Source organism: Sus scrofa, chromosome 9, assembly GCF_000003025.6.
Source record: "Sus scrofa isolate TJ Tabasco breed Duroc chromosome 9, Sscrofa11.1, whole genome shotgun sequence".
Taxonomy (NCBI): Eukaryota; Metazoa; Chordata; class Mammalia; order Artiodactyla; family Suidae; genus Sus; species Sus scrofa.
The window spans coordinates 120910881-120935805 of NC_010451.4; the positions used below are offsets into that span (position 1 = coordinate 120910881).

The following is a 24925-nucleotide window of genomic DNA, read 5'->3' on the forward strand; positions in this document are numbered from 1 at the left end:
CAATTTATTAGTTCATTCTACTGCTGTTGACAGCTGGGTACTTCTAGTTTCTGGCCACTACAAACAGTACTGATATGAATATTGTACTTTTTTTGGCCACAACTGCAGCATGTGGAAGTTCCCAGGCCGCGTATCAAACCCACACCATAGCAGTGACCCGAACCATAGCAGTAACAATGCTGGATCCTTAACCACTAGGCCACCAGGGAACTCCTGATATAACATTCTCATACTTGTCTTCTGTACACATAAGCACTTGTTTCTATTGGGTGTACAACCAGAAGTCGATCTGCTGAGTCTCTTACACATCATCACTTATCTGATTCTATTTGGTTTCATCACAAGACAACATGTCTGTAAGGTGATGCAAAAGAAAAAGAAAATTAATAATTTACCATTTCCTACTTTTCATCAGCCATTATGTTTTACGGAAATTATCTCACTTGATCCTCACAAGAATCCAATAAAATGGGATGGGAAGCCAAGGCCTAAGTAAGGTCACAATGTTAATAAATGATGGAGTTACCCAGCACACCGAATTTAATTGCTCTAGAGCCTGTGCTTTTCCCCTACTACACACATCACCAAGAGGGAAAGAATGGAAGAATGGATTCAATCTACATTTACTGTTCAAAAGAACTGACATGAGCCTGTGCTTTACCAATTACAAAGTAAAACAGTTCTATTCTTATACAGCCATTCTTATAATGGCTAGTCTTTCCAACATGTAAACTGCTAGGTGACTAAATGATCTATATATTTGAACATACATTTAATGAACAACATCAGTCTCAGAAGCCTGATTTCTTACCCTGTAAACTTTCTGGTAGAGATTATTATAATTCTCAAAGGCACAAGGTTTAACTTATAAAATCTACACAATGTATCGGATGTCTATGTGCACATTTGTGTACTGGTGATGATGAGAACAGCTAACTCATACCCCTCTTTCTCTTTCCTTCATTCTTTATGTTCAAACACAGCTCACCACTGAACTATTAACAGTACTGTTTTTCATTTCCATTACCATATCCTTTTGAAAACAGTTAAGCTCTCTAACATGCCAAATTCACATCAGTGATTATTTTATTTCATGTCAGACATAAAAACTATTTTCTTGGAGTTCCCGTCGTGGCTCAGTGGTTAACAAATCCAACTAGGAACCATGGGGTTGGGGATTCAATCCCTGGCCTTGCTCAGTGGGTTAAGGATCCAGCGTTGCCGTGAGCTGTGGTGTGGTTTGCAGATGCGGTTTGGATCCCGCGTTGCTGTGGCTCTGGTGTAGGCCGGTGGCTACAGCTCTGATTCAACCCCTAGCCTGGGAACCTCCATATGCCGCAGAAGTGGCCCAAGAAATGGCAAAAAGACCAAAAAAAAATTTTTTTTTCTTTAGTCATTCTGAATATTGTTTCTAAAGAATGGCCAGTCCATACTAGAGGTGGCTGCCAGCCAGTCTTACCTTGCCATCTGTGGTGGTATTGATCCTGTAGTGATATACACGCCCCTCGTACCTGAGCGAGATTGATAGCTGCCCGGGGCTGCTCTCACTTTCTCGCACCAGGAAGCTGCCATTGATCAGACTGCTGAGTAGGTACTCTGCTGCGCTGCGGGACACAGGCCCATGGTACCAGGAATGTTTTTCCAGGCTGTTCACTGGGGTGATGTAATTGCTTGGCACCCAGCCTTGGCCATTCTTAGAGCGAACTTCACTCCACTCACCATTCTGGTTGTAACCAAGGACTCGTAGCTTTTCTCCTGGCCAAGAGGTCATCACAGAGTGAAAGAGATGTTAAGATTTTATTTCAACAGAAGCAATCTACCATCAAACTTTAAACTCACTAAAAAATGAATCAAGGAGTTCCTGTTGTGGCTCAGCAGTAACAATCCTGACTAGTACCCAAGAGGACCCAGGTTTAATCCCTGGCTTGGTAGGTTAAGGATCCAGCATTGCCGTGAGCTGTGGTATAGGTCACAGATTCGGTTCAGATACAGCGTTGCTGTGGCTGTGGTATAGGCCAGCAGCTAGAGCTGATTCGACCCCTAGCCTGGGAACTTTCCTATGCCACACCTAAGGCCCTAAAAAAATAAAGAATCAAGAACTTCTATGCCAACAAAATTTTTAAAAATAATGAAAACAAACTTGGCTGTCATCATAGCTTGGTTGGTATCTTTAGTTTGTTGCTTAAACAAAAGAAGCATAGTTAGTTACCTACAGGTTTTCACACCATGGGGAACCTCCATGTATGTAACTAAGGTAGCAAAGATAGAATTACTCAAATGTCTGGAAAACGACACAGTCTCACCCTTCAAAAAATAAAATTCATTTTTTCCTCAAAATAGTCTGTCAAGGAATGAATCTTATATATGGTTCAATGAGTAGCAACAATCAAGGATCAGGGATAAGACATGTGAAATACAAAGTTACCTCTAAATTTTAGTTGGCATCAAGGTTACAAAATCATCAACGTAAAAAAAACAGACAGGAGTTGCTGTCGTGGCTCAGCAGAAATGAATCTGACTAGCATCCATAAGAACGCAGGTGCAGCCACTGGCCTCACTCAGTGGGTTAAGGATCTGGTGTTGCCGTGAGCTGTGGTGTAGGTCACAGTCGCAACTTCGAATCTGGCACTGCTGTGGCACTGGTGTAGGCCAGCAGCTGCAGCTCCAATTTGACCCCTGGCCTGGGAACTGCCATATGCCGCAGGTGTGGCCCTAAAAAGATAGATAAGTAAATAAATAAAGTTGCACACATCGACTTTAGATTCCCTTAAACGTACATCCTGCCCCTATACTTGCAGCGCAAACAAGACAGGGGAGATAAAAGAGATATCACTTGTAATAAATGCTAATTTAAAGAATCCTAAGGTGTTAGGCCCCCATATCTGAGAGAGGCAAGCTTCCTAGAGAGTTCACATCCACTTCTGAGTGGCAGGAGGAGGAAGAAAGCCAGATCAATCAAAAGCACATGGCCCAGTAGTTATCAGGCAAAGACTGTTGAGGAAAAACTCAAATATTATTCTGGCAGCCATCTAACTTTTTTCAGTGGTCTACAGAAATGTTTAGCATGGGATAACTTTGAATTATCCCTGATTATCTCACCCAAGACCCCTGGATGTGAGACATTCAATGAGCAAAAACGTAAGTACATGCACATGCATATGTGTGTGAGTGTCTGTGTGTACAGGTAGATAGGAGTGTCTGTGCAAGTGTGTTGATAAATATTCCCAATCATACCTGCAGGGAAGAAAAATCTTAGTGCTACTAGAAAAGCTAAGTAAGACATGTTGGTCTAATCCTCCAAGAGAATGGGAAGTAGTGGCTAAGTTCCTTACTAAATACATCATTATTGCTTCCTTACAAAGAACTAAAAAGGACAGGTCATCATAATCTGGATAAAACGAAACACCCTAGATTTTCAGTTATTTGTCTTTCCCTTTTTGGCAGGAGGAGAATTTTCCACTCCAGAAGTTTTGAGTACCATGGAAACCGAAATTACTCTACTGCCAGAGGAATCCTGGGACGACTTTGCCTTTTTAATTCAAACAAAATAGCATCTTCGAAGAAGAAACTAAAATAAGTGCTGCTGCTTTATTTTTAATATATTTTCTCATCTTTTAAAATAAAATAGTTTTAGCATGATATCATTTTATATTATTAAGAACCTGGATTAAAAACCTGGCATTTCATAGGTTTTGAGAGAAATCACTGCTGGCCTTAAGATAAAGGTAATCCCACTTCTGGAGCTGCATACTAGTGGTTGCCATAACTGGTAAATGATGAATCAATGTTTCCTTAGTGACTGAGTTACCCTGGAAAATACTGACATGAAAATTACCTCTAGGAAAGAATATTCTGAGTCATCACTTCCCAACTCCTCTACTGAAGCATCTAAAGGTAAAAGAGTGTGTTGTAGCCCAGAGACTATCTACCACTGAAGACTATCTGCCTCTGAAGTCCCTTATTTTATCCTAAAACTGTGTGTAAAATTTTACCTCCAATGCATAGAACACACTCTTCCACACACATGCAAACACCATCACCATTCTGCCACCTGCACCTCTCCCCCACCCCCACAACTACCCAAAATCGTTAAGTAAACTGACACCAGAAGATAATTTTACTTTTCCTGCACCTCTGAAATCTCCTGGCACATGTATACACACCATTAAACCCACGTTGGGATGCCCTATACCCCAGTTTGAGAAATTCAGTTTTAAGGATTTCTGCTTTTGCTGAATCTGGCTGGATTTTAAAAAATGATATATATAAAAATTTTATTTAAGGGTAACATTGCTTGAGTAGAGACCTGTCTTCTCAATGTGGTATATCTACTCCCATTTTAATAACTTATTCTGAACTTTACAAATAAAAAATATGTCTGACAAATAATCACCTGTTACAATTTCATTTAGTAAAAAATTATGCGGAAACATGTTATTTCCCAGTAGAAAGCTTTCATGAGATCAGCAATCCAACTGACGTATACAACGAGAATGTTCCACACTCCTATTTCTTTCTCATGAAAGTTCCACATCTTCTGTCCTTGTTCAAAAAACCAATAATGGGAGTTCCCTTCATGGCTCAGCAGAAAGCAATCTGACTAGTATCCATGAGGACGCAGGTACAATCCCTGGCCTCACTCAGTGGGTTAAGGATCTGGTGTTGCTGGGAGCTGTGGTGTAGGTCGCAGATGAGGCTTGCATCTGGCATTGTTGTGGCTGTGGTGTAGGCCGGCAGCTACAGCACTGATTCGATCCCTAGCCTGGGACTCTCCATATGCCATGGGTGTGGCCCTAAAACAAGACCAAAAAAAAAAAAGAAAAAAAAGGATGATTTCACCTGGTCATGCTCTTAATGTTCCCTCTCACAAGAATTTACTACTGAAATGAACTACTTACTCTCCTAAGAGTGTAACTATAATAGATACCCTTCCTACTAGAGATTTCACTGACCCAAATAAACACAAATGAGAGATAAGTTGTCTAAGGTCAGTGCCACTCAAAAGCAGGTCCACAAAAAGATAAGAATGTGCCAGAATATGAATCAGTGGACTACTTTCTCCATGCTCAAAGTCTTGTTCCAAAAAAGAAAATGTCAGCTTAAGTAAATAATAGTGTACTTGGCAATGCAGTTTGGGGTGCAAGTTTTTTGTTTGTTTTAGGGGTAGGGGTCAAACTGGAACTGCAGCTGCTGGCCTACACCACAGCAACACCAGACCTGAGCCATGTCTGTGACCTACATCACGGCTCACAGCAACGACAGATCCTTAACCAACTGAGCAAGGCCAGGGATCAAACCTGCATCCTCCTAGATACGAGTTGGGTTCGTTACCACTGAGCCACAACAGAACTCCTGGGTACAAGTTCTTAATCTCAGCACAGACTAGTAACCAACAGTTCTCAGACAGGCAGGCAGTACAGGAACAACACTCTGAGTACCACTGGGGTCTGGCAACACGACTCCTCTTAGTTAGCCGGAGCTGAGTGAGAAGAAGGGTACATGGAGTTCTCCTGCAGCACAGCCAGTTAAGGATCTGGCACTGCCCCTGCAGTGGCTTGGGTCACTACTATGGCACAGGTTTGATCCCTGGTTGGGGGACTTCCACTTGTTGAGAGCGCAGCAAAAAAAAAAAAAAAAAAAAGGAGAATTAGACGTGAACAGTGAGCCTTACCTTGTGGCAGATGAATACTGGCATATTACACAGAATTCTGAGAATGAGTAAACTTTATATATTGGGTGGTGTTTTTTCTAAAGCAATTTATCTCATTTTATCCTTAATAAAGACCCTATAAAGTAGATTAACCCATGCACAGGTTAAAAAGAAAAAGACAATGAACCAAAAGTATCTGGGCCCAAATTGCCTGGCTAATTTTAGTCAGAGGCAGAATCTAGACTAGAACTCTTTATTTCTTAACCACTAATAAAAAGTCAAGTGAGAGGATGTTACACAGAAGCTCACCTTTAGTGATACTAAGTGTGTTATCACCACTTGCTACAAAATCATAAAGTGCAACAAAGAGATTGGGGTCACTCTCAGTGGCTCCAAGCAAGTTCTCCTTAGAGCTCCACCTGATGGCTTCATTCAGGGCTTGGGGTTCAACATCACAACCATAGGGGCGGTGCAAGGCTTCTGAAAGACATTAAAAAAAAAAAAAACAGTTCACAGTAAGTCCAAGAGTTGGAAATTCATTTGAATTCAGTGCATACACAATATTTAAGCTGCCTGCAGTTACTGATGGCTCCAGGGTGGAACAAAACTGTACACACAGTTGTAGAGTCATGAAGAATGAGCAAATGGCACTATCTCTTAGGCAGGAAAGAAGTCTACTTGTTGAAAATACAACAAGATAGAGAAAAGAACACAAAATGAGCATTTAGTTGTGATTTACATGCATTAATCAAAATCAGAAATAAATAAATAGGAAAAGCAGTTTCCTCAAAATGAAAAAAGAAATCTCAAAAAGAAATGGCAATTTGTTTTATAAAACACACAAGATATTTGTCTAGGTGATGGCGATTTTAAGAAGGGATAGTTCTACTTTATAAGTCCTCCCAAGATATTCTTCTTTCCTTACTCTCTCCATATATAACAAACTGTAGCAAAGAACAGATTTTAAGGAATATGTTCAGATTGCATTAATCCAGACCCTCCATTTAGATTAGAAATTATAGAAATGTTTTTATTTTTATTTTGCAGACACCACCCCCACCTCCACAGCATATGGAAGTTCCTGGGCCAGGGATCTCCAGAAATAGTGCTTTTAGGGAAAAAAAATCCCAAAATTACCTATTTATCCATGGTTTAATACAAAATATTCTTGGCATCCCAAAATGCCTTTGTGTTATCATGCACTGTCTGACATAACAGCTTTCAATTGTTAATTATTTTAATGAAAAAAGACTTTTATTTTTTTTCCTAGATGGTATATTTTTGTAAAATATCTGTAACTTAATTAGGGCTCTAGACAATACTGAAAGCAACAGATATGATTTATTGAGTTTCTATCATACATAATGGTTGAAGTCTTGGAAGACCCAGATTCTTCCTCAAGGCTTTATGGTCCTAAATTTAGTCATACTACATAAACATGTGATCCCTATACCAACCTAGTTAAAGATCACCTGCTTCTCATAGCTCTGGAGGTTTATACAAAAAAATACAATGCTCTTCCAGCAGCAATTTTCTTTCTTTCTTTTTTTTTTTTTTTTTTTTTTTTTTTTTTTTTTTTGCTGGGGGTTTAGGGCTGCCCACGGTATATGGAGGTTCCCAGGCTAGGGGTCCAATCGGAGCTCTAGCTGCCGGCCCACACCACAGCCACAGCAACACCAGATCCCAGCCGCACCTGCAACCCACACCACAGCTCATGGCAACGCTGGATCCCCAACCCACTGAGTGAGGCCAGGGATCAAAGCCAAAACCTCGTGGTTCCTAGTGTGATTTGATTCTGCTGCACCAAGATGGGAACTCCAGCAGCAATTTTCTTAATCACCAAAAACTTTTTAGTGGCTATCTGCCACTATTCAACTGCCTATGTCATATAACAATATTTTTCTAGTATGTCTCTCTCTTCTTCCACTCACTTTAAATTTAAACTTGGTTTTATCATATATGAAGAAAAAAACTTTGAACTGGGGATTCATCTCTTTCCCAATCCATTCCCTTCTCTCCATTTCTACTGCCAATGCCTTAGTTCAGATGCCCATCGTCTCTCACCTGGACTACTGCCTCCAGTCTTGTCTCCCTCAAATCCATCCTCCACACAGCTGGCAAAGTGATCTATTTTAAAACAAAAATTTGACCATGTCACTCTTCTTAAGATTCTTCAACAGTCACCATCAAGCTAAAATCTCTTCAATATGGCCTTCGAGGTCTCTCGACACCTCTAATTTTAAGCCTGAATATATAATATACAATGATGCTTCCTAGGTTTTTACCTTTGTTGCGGAGTCCTGCCTATCTCAAATGTGAGTTTTTTTGGACTGGCTGACTTCTATTCACTTTATAACACTTGACTCCAATATAACCTCCCCTTGGAAGCCTCACATGCTCCCCCTCTCTGTGCTCTCAAAAGCATTACATTTTCTGCATTAATACCTCCTACCTTTATCTTTATAATACACTTATTTTGTTTCCCCAACGTCACAATGTGCTCCTTGACATAAGAACTGTCTTTTTTCTAGCAGGAGTCACAGAGTATTATTCAATAATTGCTGACTGAATGAATGACCAAATTACACAAAAATATAGGTGAGAGGAAACATGTCTTTTAAATTTAAAACAGCATTAACCAATGTTTTTTAAATGGCCTCAAAATTATCTACGTGATAAAGACAGAAATTCCTTTTGTAGGTTGGATGTTCTCCTAACAGTTTACTTCATCACATTCCTTCTACCTACCTCTTAAAAAGAATTTTTTAAATTTCACAGCTAATTAAATTATTGTACATTAAGAATGTTAGAACAAACCTAAACACATATCCACATGTCCTGAAGAGTTAATCTGAAACAGATATCTTGCTCCTCGCTTAAATACAGAATTGTAGCAATTAGAAACAGTTTATTATAAACTGAGGTAACGAATTAGCATCACCAAAATACTGGTCACATGTATTATGTTTTTCTTTGTTCTAATGAAAAATCATCTGCTCTAGCAGAATTTGCATTGGGCTACTTCCTTAAATGAAAAGAACTGCCAAAAAGAAGTACAGAGAGTATTCTAAATTTTTTTTTAGATTCTATATTGAATATCACATGATCCACAATAATAAATGTTTCTTGCCAGTGATACTGTTCACACACTACAATGTTTTATAATTATTTCTCAGCTTAACGATTATCAAACAGTTTAAGTATATTTCCTTCTTTTTAGGTAAAAAAAAGTCCCCCTTGTTTGAAATTAGAAGAGAACAAAAATCAACAACAACAAAAAAAATCAAGGATAATAAGAACTCTTGTGCTACAAAGTCAGAAACAGTAATTAAACAGACACTGAAGCCAACTCTTAAACCCTATCAGGCCCCCAAACAGCAAACAACATACATTTCTACCTTACTTTGTGAAACCCAATATATTAAACATTTAAGATTTACAAAACTAATAATTTCAGTGAACATCTACTAAACACTAGGCACCACATTGGGCTTCAGAATACAAAGATTTAAAAAATCACTAAAATATCATTATTTAGACTATCAAAAAAAAAAAAAAAAAAAAAAAAAAAAAAAAACCTAGTCTCAGAGTTCCCGTCGTGGCGGAGCAGAAACGAATGAGACTAAGAACCATGACATTGCGGGTTCGATCTCTGGCCTCGCTCAGTGGTTTGAGCATCTGTCGTTGCTGTGAGCTGTGGTGTAGGCCGGCTGCTGCAGCTCCAGTTAGACCCCTAGCATGGGAACCTCCATATGCCACGGTGCAGCCCTAAAAAAAGACAAAAAAAAAACCAAAAACAACAATAAAAAAAACCACAAAAAAACCTAGTCTCCATTCTTGCCCCTAAATCTGCTCCTCCCACAGAATTTTCCACCTCTGTTAATGGCAATTTCATCTTTTCAGTTGCCCAGACCAAAAACCTTGAAAGTTTTTAAGTACAAGTGATAAATAAGTTCTGGTGATCCAGTATATAACTGACTGATTATAGTTAATAACATTGTATTATAAATTTTAAAGTCACTAAGAGACTGGATGGAAACTGGTCTCACCACAAAAAAAATGGTAATTATGTGACATGATGCAGGTATTAGCTGATGCTACAGTGGTAATCATCTTGCAATATGACTATGCACCAAACAAACACATGTACCATTATACCTTAAATTATACAATGTTATATGTCAATTCCATCAATACAGGTGGTGGGAAAGAGACCAAAAAAACCTAAGAATCATTCACAACTCCTTTTTTGCTCTCAAATACAATATCCAATCCATCAGGAAGGCCTATTGGCGCTGTATCCAAAAATCCATCTGGAATCTATCATTTTGTCACCCCCTCTGATACTACTACCCAGTCACCACCATCATCGATCACCTAGATTAAATTTTCACTAGCTTCTTAACTTATCTCCATGCTTCTATCTTTGCTTCTATTGTCCATTCTCAACACATGAGGCAGCTTTTAAAGCATAAATCAGATTGCTTTACTCCTCTGCTCAAAATTCTCTGACAGTTCCCTAGCTTAGAGTAACAGCTAAAGTTCTTGTGAGGTCCTTACTGTAAGGCCAGTTGCAACCTGCCTTGCCCAAGTCTTCTTCCTACTAATCCTCCCCTACTTTACCTCTTTCTGAGGACTCGCTTCCCTGCTGTTACTTGAACAAGGCAGGCACACTCCTACGACCTCAGGACCTTTGGACTGGCTTTTCTTTTTCCATCCACCTAAAACATTCTTCCCCAAGATATTCACATGAGGAAGATTTCTTGTGGTGCAGTAGGTTAAGGATCCAGTGTTGTCACTGCTTGTGTTACTGCTGTGGCACGGGTTTGATCCCTGGCCCAGAAACTTACACATGCTGCAGGTGCTGCCAAATAAAAGAACAAAGATATCCACATGACACCTCACTCAAATGTTATCCTCTTGGTATGCATGCCCTGGCCATCCTATTTTAAAATTCATCTATTCCTGACAATACTTCCACATTCCCATGTCTTCTTTCCTAATTTATTTCTCTGCACCATTCTTATTACCACAAAATATAAAATACTTAATTATTATAATCACACAAGTTATTACCTCATTTGCCCCACCAAGGTATTAGTTTTATAAGGATAGGGAGTTTTGTTTGTTTGTTTTCCAGCCCTTCCCAGGCCAGGGATTGAATCCAAGCTGGAACTGCAACCTACACCACAGCTACAGCCAACACTGGATCCTTAACCCACTGCACCAGGCTAGGGATCAAACCAGCTACTCCATAAAGACAAGCCCGATCGTTAACCCACTATGCCTCAGTGGGAATTCTGAGAACAGGCACTTTTTTTTTTTACTTTGGTCTTTTTAGGGCTACACCCACAGTATAAAGTTCCCAGGTCAGGGGTCAAACCAGAGCTGCCAGCCTACACCACGGCCATGCCAGATCCAAGCTGCATCTGCAACCTACACTGCAGCTCACAGCAACACCAAGCCCTTACCCTACTGGAGCAAGGCCAGGGATCAAACTCAAATCCTCCGGGATACCAGTCAGGTTCTTACCACTGAGCTACAAAAGGAAGTCTTGAGCACAGGCACTTTTTCTTTTTTGTCTTTTAGGGCCGCATCTGCAGCATATGGAGGTTCCCAGGCTAGGGGTCAAATTGGAGCTGTAGCTGCCAGCCTACACCACAACCACAGCAACGCCAGTCTGAGCCGAGTCTGCAACCTACACCACAGTTCATGGCAATTTAACGAAAGATACTTAACCCACGCGAGGCCAGGGATCAAACCTGTGTCCTCATGGATGCTAGCTGGGTTTGTTAACCACTGAGCCACAAGAGGAACTCCCAAGAACAGGTACTTTTGTCCACTCTCTTCACTGATAAATTCCAAGCACCCAGTACAGTTAAGAGGCTCTCAAAAATGATTTGTTGAGTAAATGAATCAAGCATGCTGCTGTACTCACAGAGGATACTATGAGAGCGACAGAACAGAAAACAAAACTCTAGAGTCAGAAAAAGTTTCAGAGAATAGAAAGCATTTAAAGTGGATGAGCAGGAATTCGGCACTGATGAAAGTACACTCACAGAGGTCAAAACGCAAGGACATGTCTATGACGTGATTCACCTACACTGGAGAGGAACTCCATCAAGGTCAAAGGCGGATTTTTAGAACCACAACTTGGAAAAAAATCCTTTTTATTCCCAAATCCCCTTCTGCCCGACTCTGATTTTACAGTCTTTTTGGTCAAGTCAAAAGACTGTATTTCCGTCCTTTCTTCTGTCTTCCCACTCATTCTTTTGTTCTCGCAGAACTAAGGGTCAATTTCCTGTACAATCCGCCTGCACAGGATATCCACTAACAACACCATCCTACCCACCAGCACCTAACAAAAGGGGAAATTTTTCAAAGACAAGAAACAAACATCCTAACATTTTCTGAGGCCAAGAAACAACATGCATTAAGTTATAAAGAGTTAAAGAACTAAATGAGGGAGAACAAGTTAAGGAATGAAGACAAAAAGAGGGAGTGGGAAGCACAGAGGAAGGAAATGCCACACTGTCACCAGTGGGTCTAGTTTATGCCACTTTCCTCATCAGCTTAAGACAAATCTGGATGATTCAGATGTACTACATCCGCCCAAATGCAAGTGTGTAGGTTGGGAATGATTTATTTTTGAACAATGTGAAGTGACTGCTATATATAAACTACCTTAGACAGCAAGTTATCATTCATTAATTCCTATTACAGAGATAGATCATGGATTTAAGATGAGACAACAGAAACTCTAGTTTTTACTTATAGAATAGGACCCAGGTAGCAGAAATACATTATGACTATTAAATACTAGTCTTAATACTTTTTTCTACAGATACACTTGTAGGATACACTAGGAGTAAGGTAAAACACAGAAATAGCACCTTGTACAAAATTATCAGGATTAAAGTTAAAATCTAGAATAAAACTCAAACTCAAATTCAGAGATAATTCCTCAAGTTAAAGCTTAATTTTATTAAAAATACTTTTCACTAATCATTCAGTAACTCTGATCAGTTTAAGTAGAAATTTTTCAGGTAATAATTGGAAAAATTAATATACAAAATTTCAGCTTAGGCATTTCAAAGTATTTTTACTTATCTTGCCAGAATTCTACTTTATCTGACTGCATGTTCTCTAAGAAGTTAATACTTTTTAATACCTCTTTTTAAAACTATGTAAGGATAAATCATTCAATTGTTCTTAATACCGAGCCATCTGTATCTTAATACTACAAAATATTACACATTATTTATGTTTTCATTCCAGAGCTACTTACTAAGGCCCTAGAAAGAAACACAAGGGGGAAAAAAAAATGAAGAAGAAAAAAAGCTTGAAACTTCACTGGCCAAGAATAAAGGTAATGACAGTAGGTTAGACTGATTTTTGTGAGCTCTCCATTCATGCTTGATTGCTTGATTATCTCCCCTCCCCCAAACTATCCCCTCTATACCATACCTGTCAAGTTGGGCAGAGCAGCTTCTGAGGCCCCACCGTACAGGCAGCAAAGGGATGTGTCCTGATCTCTGCCATAATTATTAGGTGGAAGCAGTACTGTCCCAAGGACCATTCCTCTGCCCAGAAGCACCAAAGTCTAACTGTTCTACGTCAAGAGGAAGTCCTGGAATTCCTCTCCCTGACAAGCAATACCACATGCATATGACACTTACTCATGTACTCAGTGGCCGAAGGGAACCAATGGAAGGGAAAGCGTTTGCAAGTCCCAAAGTGGGTGGAGAGTTACCTAAACAAAACGTCTAGTAATTAGCAAAATACTGAGTCAGAACGGAGTTACTTCAAAACCTCTGGAATACTTTGAAAAAATAAACAAGTGAAAACCAACACACATGAGTGACAAATAGTAAAATATGTAGAGTTTAGGACATGCAGATGGGAGTTCATTCCTAAGTAATGATGAAGTGAGACTGTAGGAAAAAGTTTCCTTGGAGAAAATCTGTTTATAATAAAACACCAAACACACTTTTAAAAAATAGGAAACGCCTAACAAGACTCATCTTTTATGTGACTTAAATTATTTCAAGAAACCACAAATCTAAAGTCCAATAAATAGTTACAATCTGATTCATAAACACAGAAGCCAGGAGATGACAGGCTTCAGTACAATTTTGGCTATATAGCTTAAAAAGGTTAAAACATGGCATGATAGTGTGGAAAAACTTTTGAATGTTAAAACTTTTAAAAATGAAGGGCTAATCTTCATTAATATATAGGAACAAAGATAAATTTAAGAATCTGAAAATGAGAGTAATATAAGAATTAAGCTAGTAAAATTTATAAATGACTTTAGTGGTAAAGCTACTACAATAATACAAGAATATTTGTTACTGTATAGGTAATAAAACTCATTGATTCAATAATTATTAAGTACATACTATATACCAGCCAGGTCCCAGATCAATAAAGGTAACAGGGTAAAATTACAGAAAGCAGGACTGAAATAGCCTTCAATAAGATGTTACAAAATTTAATGTAACCTTTAAAAAAAATCACTTTGATGTAGATAATTATTAACAGCTTTTTTAAAAAAAGAAAGCTTATATAAGTTCCCCTGTGGCTCAGTGGGTTAAGGACCTAGCATGGCCCAAGTCTGATCCCTGGTCTGGGAACTTCCAGATGCTGCAGGTATGGCAAAAAACAAAACAAACAAAGCTTATGCACTCAAAGAAATAGACTTTCATGAAGCCTGCACTCTTAATATCATGGGGAAAGAGTTAAGTTAAATGACTAATGAGTTAATTCAATTAATGACTCAGAATTTCAAGTACCGGTTGAATTTCTCCCTCCCTAAATTATAAAAACATAAAAGGGGACAGAGGATTTCCCATGTGGCTCAGTGGTTAACGAATCCAACTAGGAACCAGGAGGTTGAGGTTCGATCCCTGGCCTCGATCAGTGAGTTAAGGATCTGGCATTGCCGTGAGCTGCGGTGTAGGTCACAGACGTGGCTCAGATCCCACGTTGCTGTGGCTGTGGCATAGGCCGTCAGCTACAGCTCCAATTAGACCCCTAGCTTGGGAACCTCCCTATGCCACCGGTGTGGGCCTAGAAAAGACAAAAATAAAAATAAAAAATAAAAATAAAAGGGGACAGAGCTCCATAATTCATGTTCTATACACGTCTATATTCTATACCATATGATTTTAATTTACATTACTACTTAATCAGTAAATCTGCTATTTATATTACCAATTATTAATAACTACATTTTCAGGTGTTTTTTGTTTTTACTGTGCCCACAGCACACAGAGCTTCCTCAACCAGGGACTGAACCCAAGCCACAGCAGAGACAACTCCAAATATTTAACTATTAGGTCACCAGGAACTCCAATACTTACATGCTCCTATACTGTAATCAGGAGCACAGAGGGGATGAACAAGTGAACAGACTATGGTTACAGACATACAACGGAGTATTTTTCAACCATAATAAGGAATGAAATTTTGATATATACTACTACATAGATGGGTTTTGAAAACATTATGCTAAGTGAAATAAGTTAGACAGATAAATATTGTACAGTTCCATTTACAAGAAATATTTAGGAGTTCCCATCGTGGCACAGTGGCTAACGAATCCAACTAGGAACCATGAGGTTGCAGGTTCGATCCCTGGCCTTGCTCAGTGGGTTGAGGATCTGGCGTTGCTGTGAGCTGTGGTGTAGGTCGCAGACACGGCTCAGATCATGCGTTGCTGTGGCTCTGGCATAGGCCAGTGGCTACAGCTCCGACTAGACCCTAGCCTGGGAACCTCCATATGCCGTGGGAAGCGGCCCTAGAAAAGGCAAAAAGATCAAAAAAGAAAAAAAGAAAGAAATATTTAGAGGTTCTTACAGTTCTGGAATTCTAGTTCTACAAATGGGTGGTTACACACCATTGTGAATGTACTTACGGCTACTAAACTATATACTTTAAAATAGTTTACAAGATAAGTTACACATATTTTACCGTAAAAAATTATTATTTTTAAAATAAAAATATCTCCAAAAAACTCTGTTACATGGGTTACATCTATCACTATTTACCATATTTGAAATTAAAGCTGACTGTAATTATATTAATTTTAAAACAATAAAGTCGTATGTTAGCACATTTTTCTTTTTAATTACTACTCTTGGGAGTTTCCTGACGGCACAGTGGATTAAGGATCTGGCATTGTCACTGCTGTGGCACAGGTTCACTCCCTGGCCCAGGAACTTCTGCATGCTGTGGGCATGCATGCGCGCGCACACACGCACACACACACACACACAATCTTGAAAAGAGAATTTTTAAAAATTTTAAAAGAAAAAGAAGAAATAAGAGTAACACTTTCATTTTTTGCAAACCTCTTTAATATCTGGCTTACAACAAGATAGTTGAATCTTCATTCTGCATTTCATTTGCTGTGATGTTATTCATGTTGAAGTACATGAAAATCTTATTTCACATAGATATGCAGAAATAAAAGGAAGGGATTTTTTAAAAATTTTATTATAGTTGGAGTTCCCATCGTGGCTCAGTGGTTAACAAATCCGACTAGGAACCATGAGGTTGCGGGTTTGATCCCTGGCCTTGCTCAGTGGGTTAAGGATCTGGCGTTGCCGTGAGCTGTGGTGTAGGCTGCAGACGCGGCTCGGATCCTGAGTTGCTGTGGCTCTGGCGTAGGCCAGTGGCTACAGCTCCGACCCCTAGCCTGGGAACTTCCATATGCCGCAGGAGCAGCCCTAGAAATGGCAAAAAGGACAAAAAAAAAAAAAAACAAAAAGTTATTATAGTTGATTTACAGTGTTCTGTCAATTTCTGCTGTACAGCGAAGTGACCCAGTCATACATACATATATTATAAATGTTCCATCACAAGTGACTAGATATAGCTCCCTCTGCTATACAATAGGATCCCAATGTTTATGCACTTCAAAGGCAATAGTTTGCATCTACTAACCCCAGACTCCCAGTCTATTCCACTCCCTCCCTCTCCCCCTTGGCAACCATAAGTCTGTTCCTCATGTCCATGAGTTTGTTTCTTTTCTGTAGACAGATTCATTTGTGCCATATATTAGATTCCAGATACAAGTGCTATCATATGGTATTTGTCTTTCTCTTTTTGACTTACTTCAATTAGTTCATGAGAGTCTCTAGTTCCATCCATGTTGCTGCAAATGGCATTATTTTCTTTTTTATGGCTGAATAGTATTCTTTGTGTATATATACCACATCTTCTTAAAGGAAGGGTTATTTTAACATTCTTTCAGATTATTAGGGATATTCTTCTTTGGTACCATACCAAAAGTCAACAAGCAGTGGTTTTTTAAAGGTTAACTGTAAAGTGAAATCTAAAACCACACAGATAAAATTTCATAATCTGTCAAAATAAACTCTGTTGGTTTATCCTGAACTTGGAAAGAGTTTATCTTGTACTTCGAATTTTGTTTACATGTATTGTTGTGTGTGTTTTTTCTGTTTTGTTTTGTTTTTTGTCTTTTTGCCTTTTCTAGGGTTGCTCCCACGGCATATGGAGGTTTCCAGGCTAGAGGTCAAATCGGAGCTGTAGCCGCTGGCCTACACCAGAGCCACAGCAACACATGATCTGAGCCATGTCTGCGACCTACACCACAGCTCACAGCAATGCGGATCCTTAACCCACTGAGCAAGGCCAGGGATCGAACCTGCAACCTCATGGTTCCTAGTCAGATTTGTTAACCACTGCGCCACGATGGGAACTCCGACATGTATTGTTTTTTTAAGTTATCTAGAAATACAGATTCATTAAATGTTGATATAATTCATTATATAATTTTGATACATCATATTCATCACTATTAACCTTATCTGCAAAGTATTAAGTACTAGGAAGTTGTCATGTTCACAATCGTGGTTATTAATTTTAAGAAATTCTAATTTTTGCTTAAGAGCTCAAATTTTATCATTTCCAGCAATTATTGTTCTTTCAAGTAGCAAACTTATTTCATTTGTTTTGAAGAAAATGTCTGCCAAATCCCAATTCTGAGGAGTCTGCCATTCAATCTTTCAAGTAAAAATAGTGCTCCTCTGAAAAAAGCTGCCAGTTGAGCTCAAAACACAAAACACACATAAGCTCTCTCTAAAAACCACAGTGTTTTGATAAAAGCAGAAATGCTTTATGCATATTTCCTATTTTGTCACATGGAATACTAAAAAGGTATGTATCTAAGAACCAAGATTTTTATGAACTTAATTATTTTTACTGCTTTATCAAGGAAATTCTTAAGTAAAACTGACTTTTTTTTTGGACTTTTTAGGGTCACACTTGTAGCATATGGAAGTTCCCAGACTAGGGATTGAATCGGAGCTGCAGCTGCTGGCCTGTGCCACAGTCACAGCCACACAGGATCTGAACCACGTACGCTATCTACACCACAGCTCATGGTAAGGCTGGATCCTTAGTCCATTGAACGAGGCCAGGGATCAAAGTCACATCCTCAAGATACTAGTTAGGTTCTTAATCCACTGAGCCACAATGGCAACTCCAAAACTGATCTTTTTTTTTTTTTTTTTAACTGAAAGTATGTGCAGTGACAAATCCAAAAACTACTAAGTACAGTTTAGTGCCACTACCTTGATTTCTATTAAAGGCAGAAACAGTTTTACCAACAGTGCTTTGGTGTCATAAGTGTAAATAACAACACAGGGGCTTGTTGAACACTATCAAATTTTGAGAACTACTGATACTAGGGTATGCCCTGAAGTTAATCTCTTTTATTTTATTTTCAATCTTTAAGCTTTGATTTTTCAATTTTACTTCATTACATAAAACAGTTACATGGTTCCAAAACTAAACCTACAGAATGAGGCATACTCTCTTCTTTACCCTATTCACTCTTTTCTTAGAGGTAATCTAAATTTCTATGATTTACTCTTACATTGCTTTAATATAAATGGACACATATCCTCTCCCTTTTTCTTAAACAGGATATTTCACACTTTCTCCACTTCGCTCTTCTCATTTAACATATACCTGTAAGATCACTCCACCAGAGCACAAAGAAATACTTCTCTTTCTATGTACAGCTGCATAATATTTCATGTCATCAAGACACTCTTATTAAACAAGGACAATTTAGAATAAATAGTAAGACTGTTTATTCTAGACCATGAATGTGAAAAAATGTCAATTAAATTTAAATTGTCCATTCAAGTTAGAGAAAAACTAATCAGTGCTGTTTCTGTGTTCAAGTCCTATTTCGGCAAACAGACATTTCCACTTATGTAATAAACTTACACCAACAAATCAACATAAACTTTTTGTTAAAGCATGCTGACCTCCCCCTGAATTGCACTGTACAGAACTGAGTAAAACATCCCTAAAAAAGTCCTCAATAACTCAACATTTCTCTACAAAACCAAATTCAGACAATAACTAAATTTCTATTTATAATTTGTGGGTAAGAAAAGAACAGTTACAATAATGATAGGACATTCAGAAGCACCCTTACATTAAGTACTGCTTGCCTGTAAGTCACACAGCTCAAAGGAAAATGTAGAAGGAAAAAACCTACACAACTCCCACAGTACAAATCAGGCAAGGTTCAGAAAAGTCAAAGTCACTAAAGGCAGAGAAAGGATGTACAAAACAGCTCTGTGGGAAATGAAATTAAAATGATGACAGTACCTGAATTAGAAAACTACAAAAATCAAGACACTATAAAAGTAGAATACAAAAAAACACTTTTGTGATTTTACATTGCTTTAAATTATCTAAACCATCTAATACTACCTTTAGAGAATAAAATGAAAAAGTACACATGAAAAACTAAAACCAAAAAGTGATGAAAGCCAAAGACTAAACTCAACAAAATTATTAGTATGACATGTTTTCTTTTTAAATTGTTTTCAGATTATAAAAGCAATATATACTCATTACAGAAAATCTGGGAACTGTGTATAAATAGACAACAACAACACACTACCCACTTCTACATCCTCACTAAATTATTAAAATAATATTGGCCCTTTCTATCTGCATCATGTTTCATTCATTCAGCCAATATTTACTGAGTGGCTACCATGTGCAAAGCACTTTTCCAAGCAGGATATATCAGGTACTAGGCAAGAAATAAAGTCTCTAAGAGATAAAGATAACAAGCTCAAGTAGGGTGGAGAATTTCACTATTTCACTACAGGACTACACTTACAAGGGAATAATGACTAAAATACTGCAGATTTCACATCTGAAACCTTGAAGGCTAGAAAGAAATGAAAAACACTATCCTAACTGCTGAGAGAAACAGTCATCCCAAAATTCCCTACCCACAGAAAACATCCTTCTCTGCTGAAGGGAAGAACTCATTAACAGCAGACCTGCTCTAAAATTGTTAAAAGGAAGTTCTTCAGACAGAATGGAAAAACCAGAAGGAAATCTGATTCATCAGGAATAAAGAAAAAGAAACAAAAACAGTAAATAGAAAGGACTTCTCTTCTTGAGGTCTTTATGTTTGATGGTTGGAAGCAAAAAGTGTAACATCATCTGTAGGGACTCTTCACTGTATGCAGACATAATATATAACAACTATAATATAAAGAGGGAAAGGAAACCATATGACGGTAAGGTTTCCATGTTTCACTTGAAATGCTAAAATAGCTTATCTAAGCAGAGATCGAAAAGTTCAATATGTGTATTGAAACCTCTGGAGTGACACAAGAAAACAAAGAGATACAGCCATAAACACAACAGCTAAATTAAAATCCAATACTGAAAAAAAAAAAAAGTCAATAGTCAAGAGAAAGCAGAAAGGGGGAAAGAGAGGAACAAACAGGAAAAAAACCTAAAATGGCAGTCCAAAATTCAAACACATCAGTAAGTATACTAAATGACAATAGTCTAAACACAATTAAATGGCAGAATGCTATATATAATATAATCCAACAATAGGTTACCTAACAAACATTCATTTCAAATATAATCATATAAGCAGGTTAAAAAAAGGATGAAAACTTATGTCCAAATAACTTGCAATTGAATGTTCACAGCCATTAATCATAATAGCCAAAAACAGAAACAACCAAAATGTCCCAAATGAAAGCCAAAGGGGAAACAACCAAAATGAATGGAGTTACTTAGCAATAAAAATGAAATATTAAAACATGCTATAACATAGATGAAACTTGAAAACATTATGCCAAGTGAAAGAAACCAGTCAAAATAAACACATGTGGGTCCATTAATTTTTTTTTTGCTTTCTTTGCTTTTGAGCGCTGGACCCACGGCATATAGAGGTCCCCGGGCTCGGGGTCTAATCAGAGCTACAGCTGCTGACCTTAAACCATTGCCACAGGAACACCAGATCCTAGCCACATCTGCGACCTACACCACAGTTCACAGTAGATTAGTGGTAGGCCACAGCTGGGATTGTGGGGAGGAATATGGAATGGCTGCAAATGGCTACAAGGTTTCTTTGGAGAGTAATAAAAATGGTGTAAGGTTAAACTGTACTGATGGTTGAAAACCAGTGAATTATATACTTTAAATGGGTGGATTTTATGACATATGGATTTTTATCCCCATGAATCATTAAAAGCATTATGCTATATGAAAGAAGCCAAAATAGGAGTTCCCATCGTGGCGCAGCAGAAACGAATCCAACTAGGAACCATGACGTTGAGGGTTCCATCCCTGGCCTCACTCAGAGGGTTAAGGATCTGGTGTTGCCATAAGCTGTGGTGTAGGTCACAGATGTGGCTTGGATCTGACACTGCTGTGGCTGTGGTGTAGGCCAGCTGCTGTAGCTCCGATTAGACCCCTAGCCTGGGAACCTCCATATTCCACAAGTGAGACCCTAAAAAAGACAAAAGACAAAAAAAAGAAAGATGCCAAACTAAAAGTCTACATATTGCATGATTCCATTTATCCAAAAAAGAGTACATACAGAGACAAAGCAGGTTACCCAGGACTGGGAAAGGAATGCTGACTGACTACAAACTATTTAGTATAAGGGACTTGCTGGATGATGGAAATGTTCTAAAACCATATTGTGGTGAGGGTTACACAACTATGTACACATCTTTCTAAAAATCAACGAATTGTACATCTTTTGAAATTTTTTAAAGTTTCACAGAATGTAAATCCTAACTTAATAAAGTTGTTTCAGTAAGGCATGAAAAGGTAAAAAAAAAAAAAAAAAAAAGAAGCAAAACCAGAATTTTGTTCTCTAAAAGATACTTGTAGAAGCATGAAAAGATAAGCTATAGGGAGGTCCCATTGTGGCTCAGTGGAAAAGAATCTGACTAGTATCCATGTAGACGCATGTTTGATCCCTGGCCTCACTCAGTGGGTTAAGGATCTGGCATGGCTGTAAGCTGTGGTGTGGGTCACAGATGCAGCTCAGATCTGGCATGGCTGTGGTGCTCCGATTCAACCCTTAGCCCGGGAATTTCCACGTGCTATGGGTGTGGCCCTAAAAAGACTGAAGGAAAAAAAAAAAAAAGAGAGAAAAAAAGAAAGAAAAGCTATAAATAGAAGAAAACATTTGCAAATTATATATCTGGCAAATGATATGCATCAGAATACATAAATTCTGAATTCAATAATATGAAAACATACCATCCAACTTTGAAAATGGATAAAAATTTCCTTCACCAAAGAGGATTTAGGAATGACAAAGATGTTCAACATCAGCAGCCATTAAATAAATGCAAATTAAAACCACAATGAGGAGTTCCCATTGTGGCACAGCGAAAACGAACCCAACTAGGAACCATGAGATTGCAGGTTTGATCCCTGGCCTCACTCAGTGGGTTAAGGATCCGGCATTGCCCTGAGCTGTGTGGTGCAGGTTGCAAACGCAGCTCAGACCTGGTGTTGCTGTGGCTTGGTGTAAGCTAGCAGCTCTAACTCCAATTCGATCCCTAGCCTGGGAACCTCCAAATGCCGAGGGTGTGGCCCTAAAAAGACAAAAGATTAAAAAAAAAAAAAAAAAAACCCACAATAAGATGCTATTACCTGCCTGTTAGAGTAACTAACATAAAACTATTAACAACAATACCAAGTGCTAACTAGGATGTGAATCAATAGTAACTTCCATACATCACTGGGTGGATAGCAAAAGATATACATTCTAGAAAGCAATTTGGCAATTTCTTGTAAAGTAAAACTGACACTATTGTAACCCAGTATCCCACTCCCTAAGTATTTATCCAGGAGAAATTAAAATTTACGTCATAAAAAAAAAAACTCGCATATAAATCCTTTTTGGCAGTTCTATTCATAACCGCCCCAAACTGGAAACAACTTAAATGTCCTTTTTCAACAAATAAATGGATAAACTGTGGTACATGCATACAATGAAATACTCTTTGGCATTAAGAAAGGAATTAACTACTGATACACACAACTTGGATGGATCTCAAAGGCATTATGCTGAGTCTCCCAAAGAAGTCAGTATCACAAGATCACATTCTCCAAAAGACGAAACCATTGTAGTTGCCAGTGGTTATAGGTGGGGAAGATGTGACTACAAAGTGAGTACAAGGAAATTATTTTGAAGGGTAACTATTCAGCATCATGATTGTAGTGGTGGTTACATAAAACCTACACGAGTTAAAATTCCTACAACTATACTTCCCCTAAAAGTCAATTTCACTGTTTGTTTATTCAATTTTTTTTTTTTTTTTTTTTTTTTGGCTGTACCCATGGCATGAGGAAGTTCCCAGGCCAGAGATCAAACCGGAGCCACTTCAGCAATGCCAGCCACAGCAGTGGTAATGGTGGACTCTTAACCCAATAAGCCACCAGGAAACTCCTGTTAATTTTTTTTTTTTTCTTTTTTCTGTTTTGGCTGCCTCACCAGCATATATAGTTTCTGGGCCAGGGATCAGATTCAAGCTGCAGTTATGAACCACACCAAAGCTGCACCAACACCAGAGCTTTAACCCACTGTGCCAGGCAGGGGATCAAACCTCCATCTCAGCACTGCAGAGATGCCTCTGATCCTGCTGCACCAAAGTGGAAACTCCCTGTATGTTAATTAAAAAAAAAAAAAATGAAGTATAGGATTCAGGACTAAGCCCTGAAGAACTTCTACACTTAGGGAGCAAACAGGAAGAGAAGGCAGAAGGAAAAAAGCTATGGTGAACCAGATGATCTCTTACGTGGCAGCTGCCATACCCTGCCTGTTATTAACCCTCACCCTTAACTACAAACATAGCAGCTAACCAGAATGCTAAGAAGAAAGGAGAACATCAATTCCACATTTGCTACTTTAGTCTCAACACTCACTTCTTTACCTATGCTTTTGTGAACTCAAGTCTTGAGGGAAAAAAATTGGCCTCTCATTACAAAAAGATTCTGATTCTTAATTTTAAAACACAATGACTCAGAGGAGTTTTAAAATTTGGTGTATGCCACGCCAGAACTTCAAATGCATCCAAAAAATATAACCCTTTCTCTAATTTTAAAAATTTTTTATAGTGATTTCTATTTTTTTTTTTCATTATAGCTGGTTTACAGTGTTCTGTCAATTTTCTACTATGCAGCAAGGTGACCCAGTTACACATACATGTATAGATTCTTTTTTCTCACATTACCATGCTCTATCTTAAGTGACTAGATGTAGTTCCCATTGCTACACAGCAAGGACCTCATTGTTTATTCCCTTTCTCTAAATAATTGGACAACTTTCAGTTTTTCTTTGAAGAAATCTTACCAAAACAGAATAGACTTTGTTTTTTTGGGTTTTTTTTTTTAATTTTATGTCCACACTCACAGCATATGGAAGTTCCAGGCCAGGGGTGAAATCCAAGCCACAGTTGCAACCTATGCCACAAGTGTGGCAATACCAGAACCTATAACCCACTGCACCAGGGATCAAACCTGCACCTCAGCAGTGACCCAAGCCGGTGCAGTTGGATTCTTAACCCACTGCACCAGATCAGACCTAATGTGGTTTTTGATGTGCACCACATCAAACCTGATGTGGTTTTACTTTAGATTTGTCCTCAAATGAGCTGAACAAAAGCCTCCCCTTAAGCCTTCCCTCATCTCACAAATATCTAAAACAAAAAAAAACACTGTCTATGTGTGTATTCATTAGGAAATATTTCTTATAGTTCAAAAGCTCCTCCAACCTTACCCTTTAAGGACACCTGCCACTGACCTGCAGATAACTTAGTAACATAACAATCCTTTCATGTGATACTTAAAATAAAAAAAAAAGCTGGGTTTTCCTGTTTCAATCTGGTGGAGCTAGTTTTCTAATGTCTATGAAGAGGCATGTCTACGTATATATAAAACACT

The 24925-nt window shown here is 38.4% G+C and overlaps 1 protein-coding gene across 8 annotated transcripts in view; it reads right to left on the reverse strand.

The window, feature by feature from the left end:
• Positions 1-24925, reverse strand: part of ABL2 (ABL proto-oncogene 2, non-receptor tyrosine kinase) — a 95834-nt gene that overhangs the window by 21990 nt on the left and 48919 nt on the right. For 2 of the 8 annotated variants that reach the window (XM_003482731.4, XM_005667790.3), the window contains exons 2-4: positions 7715-7777; positions 5960-6130; positions 1460-1755 (exon numbers count right to left, since the gene is read on the reverse strand). In XM_003482731.4, coding sequence (XP_003482779.2) covers positions 1460-1755; positions 5960-6130; positions 7715-7777 — 530 coding nt within the window. Of the gene's footprint in view, positions 1-1459; positions 1756-5959; positions 6131-7714; positions 7778-13117; positions 14586-24925 lie in introns of those variants that run through there. The other 6 variants (XM_003482732.4, XM_013979904.2, XM_003482730.4 and 3 more) reach the window with 4 other exon arrangements.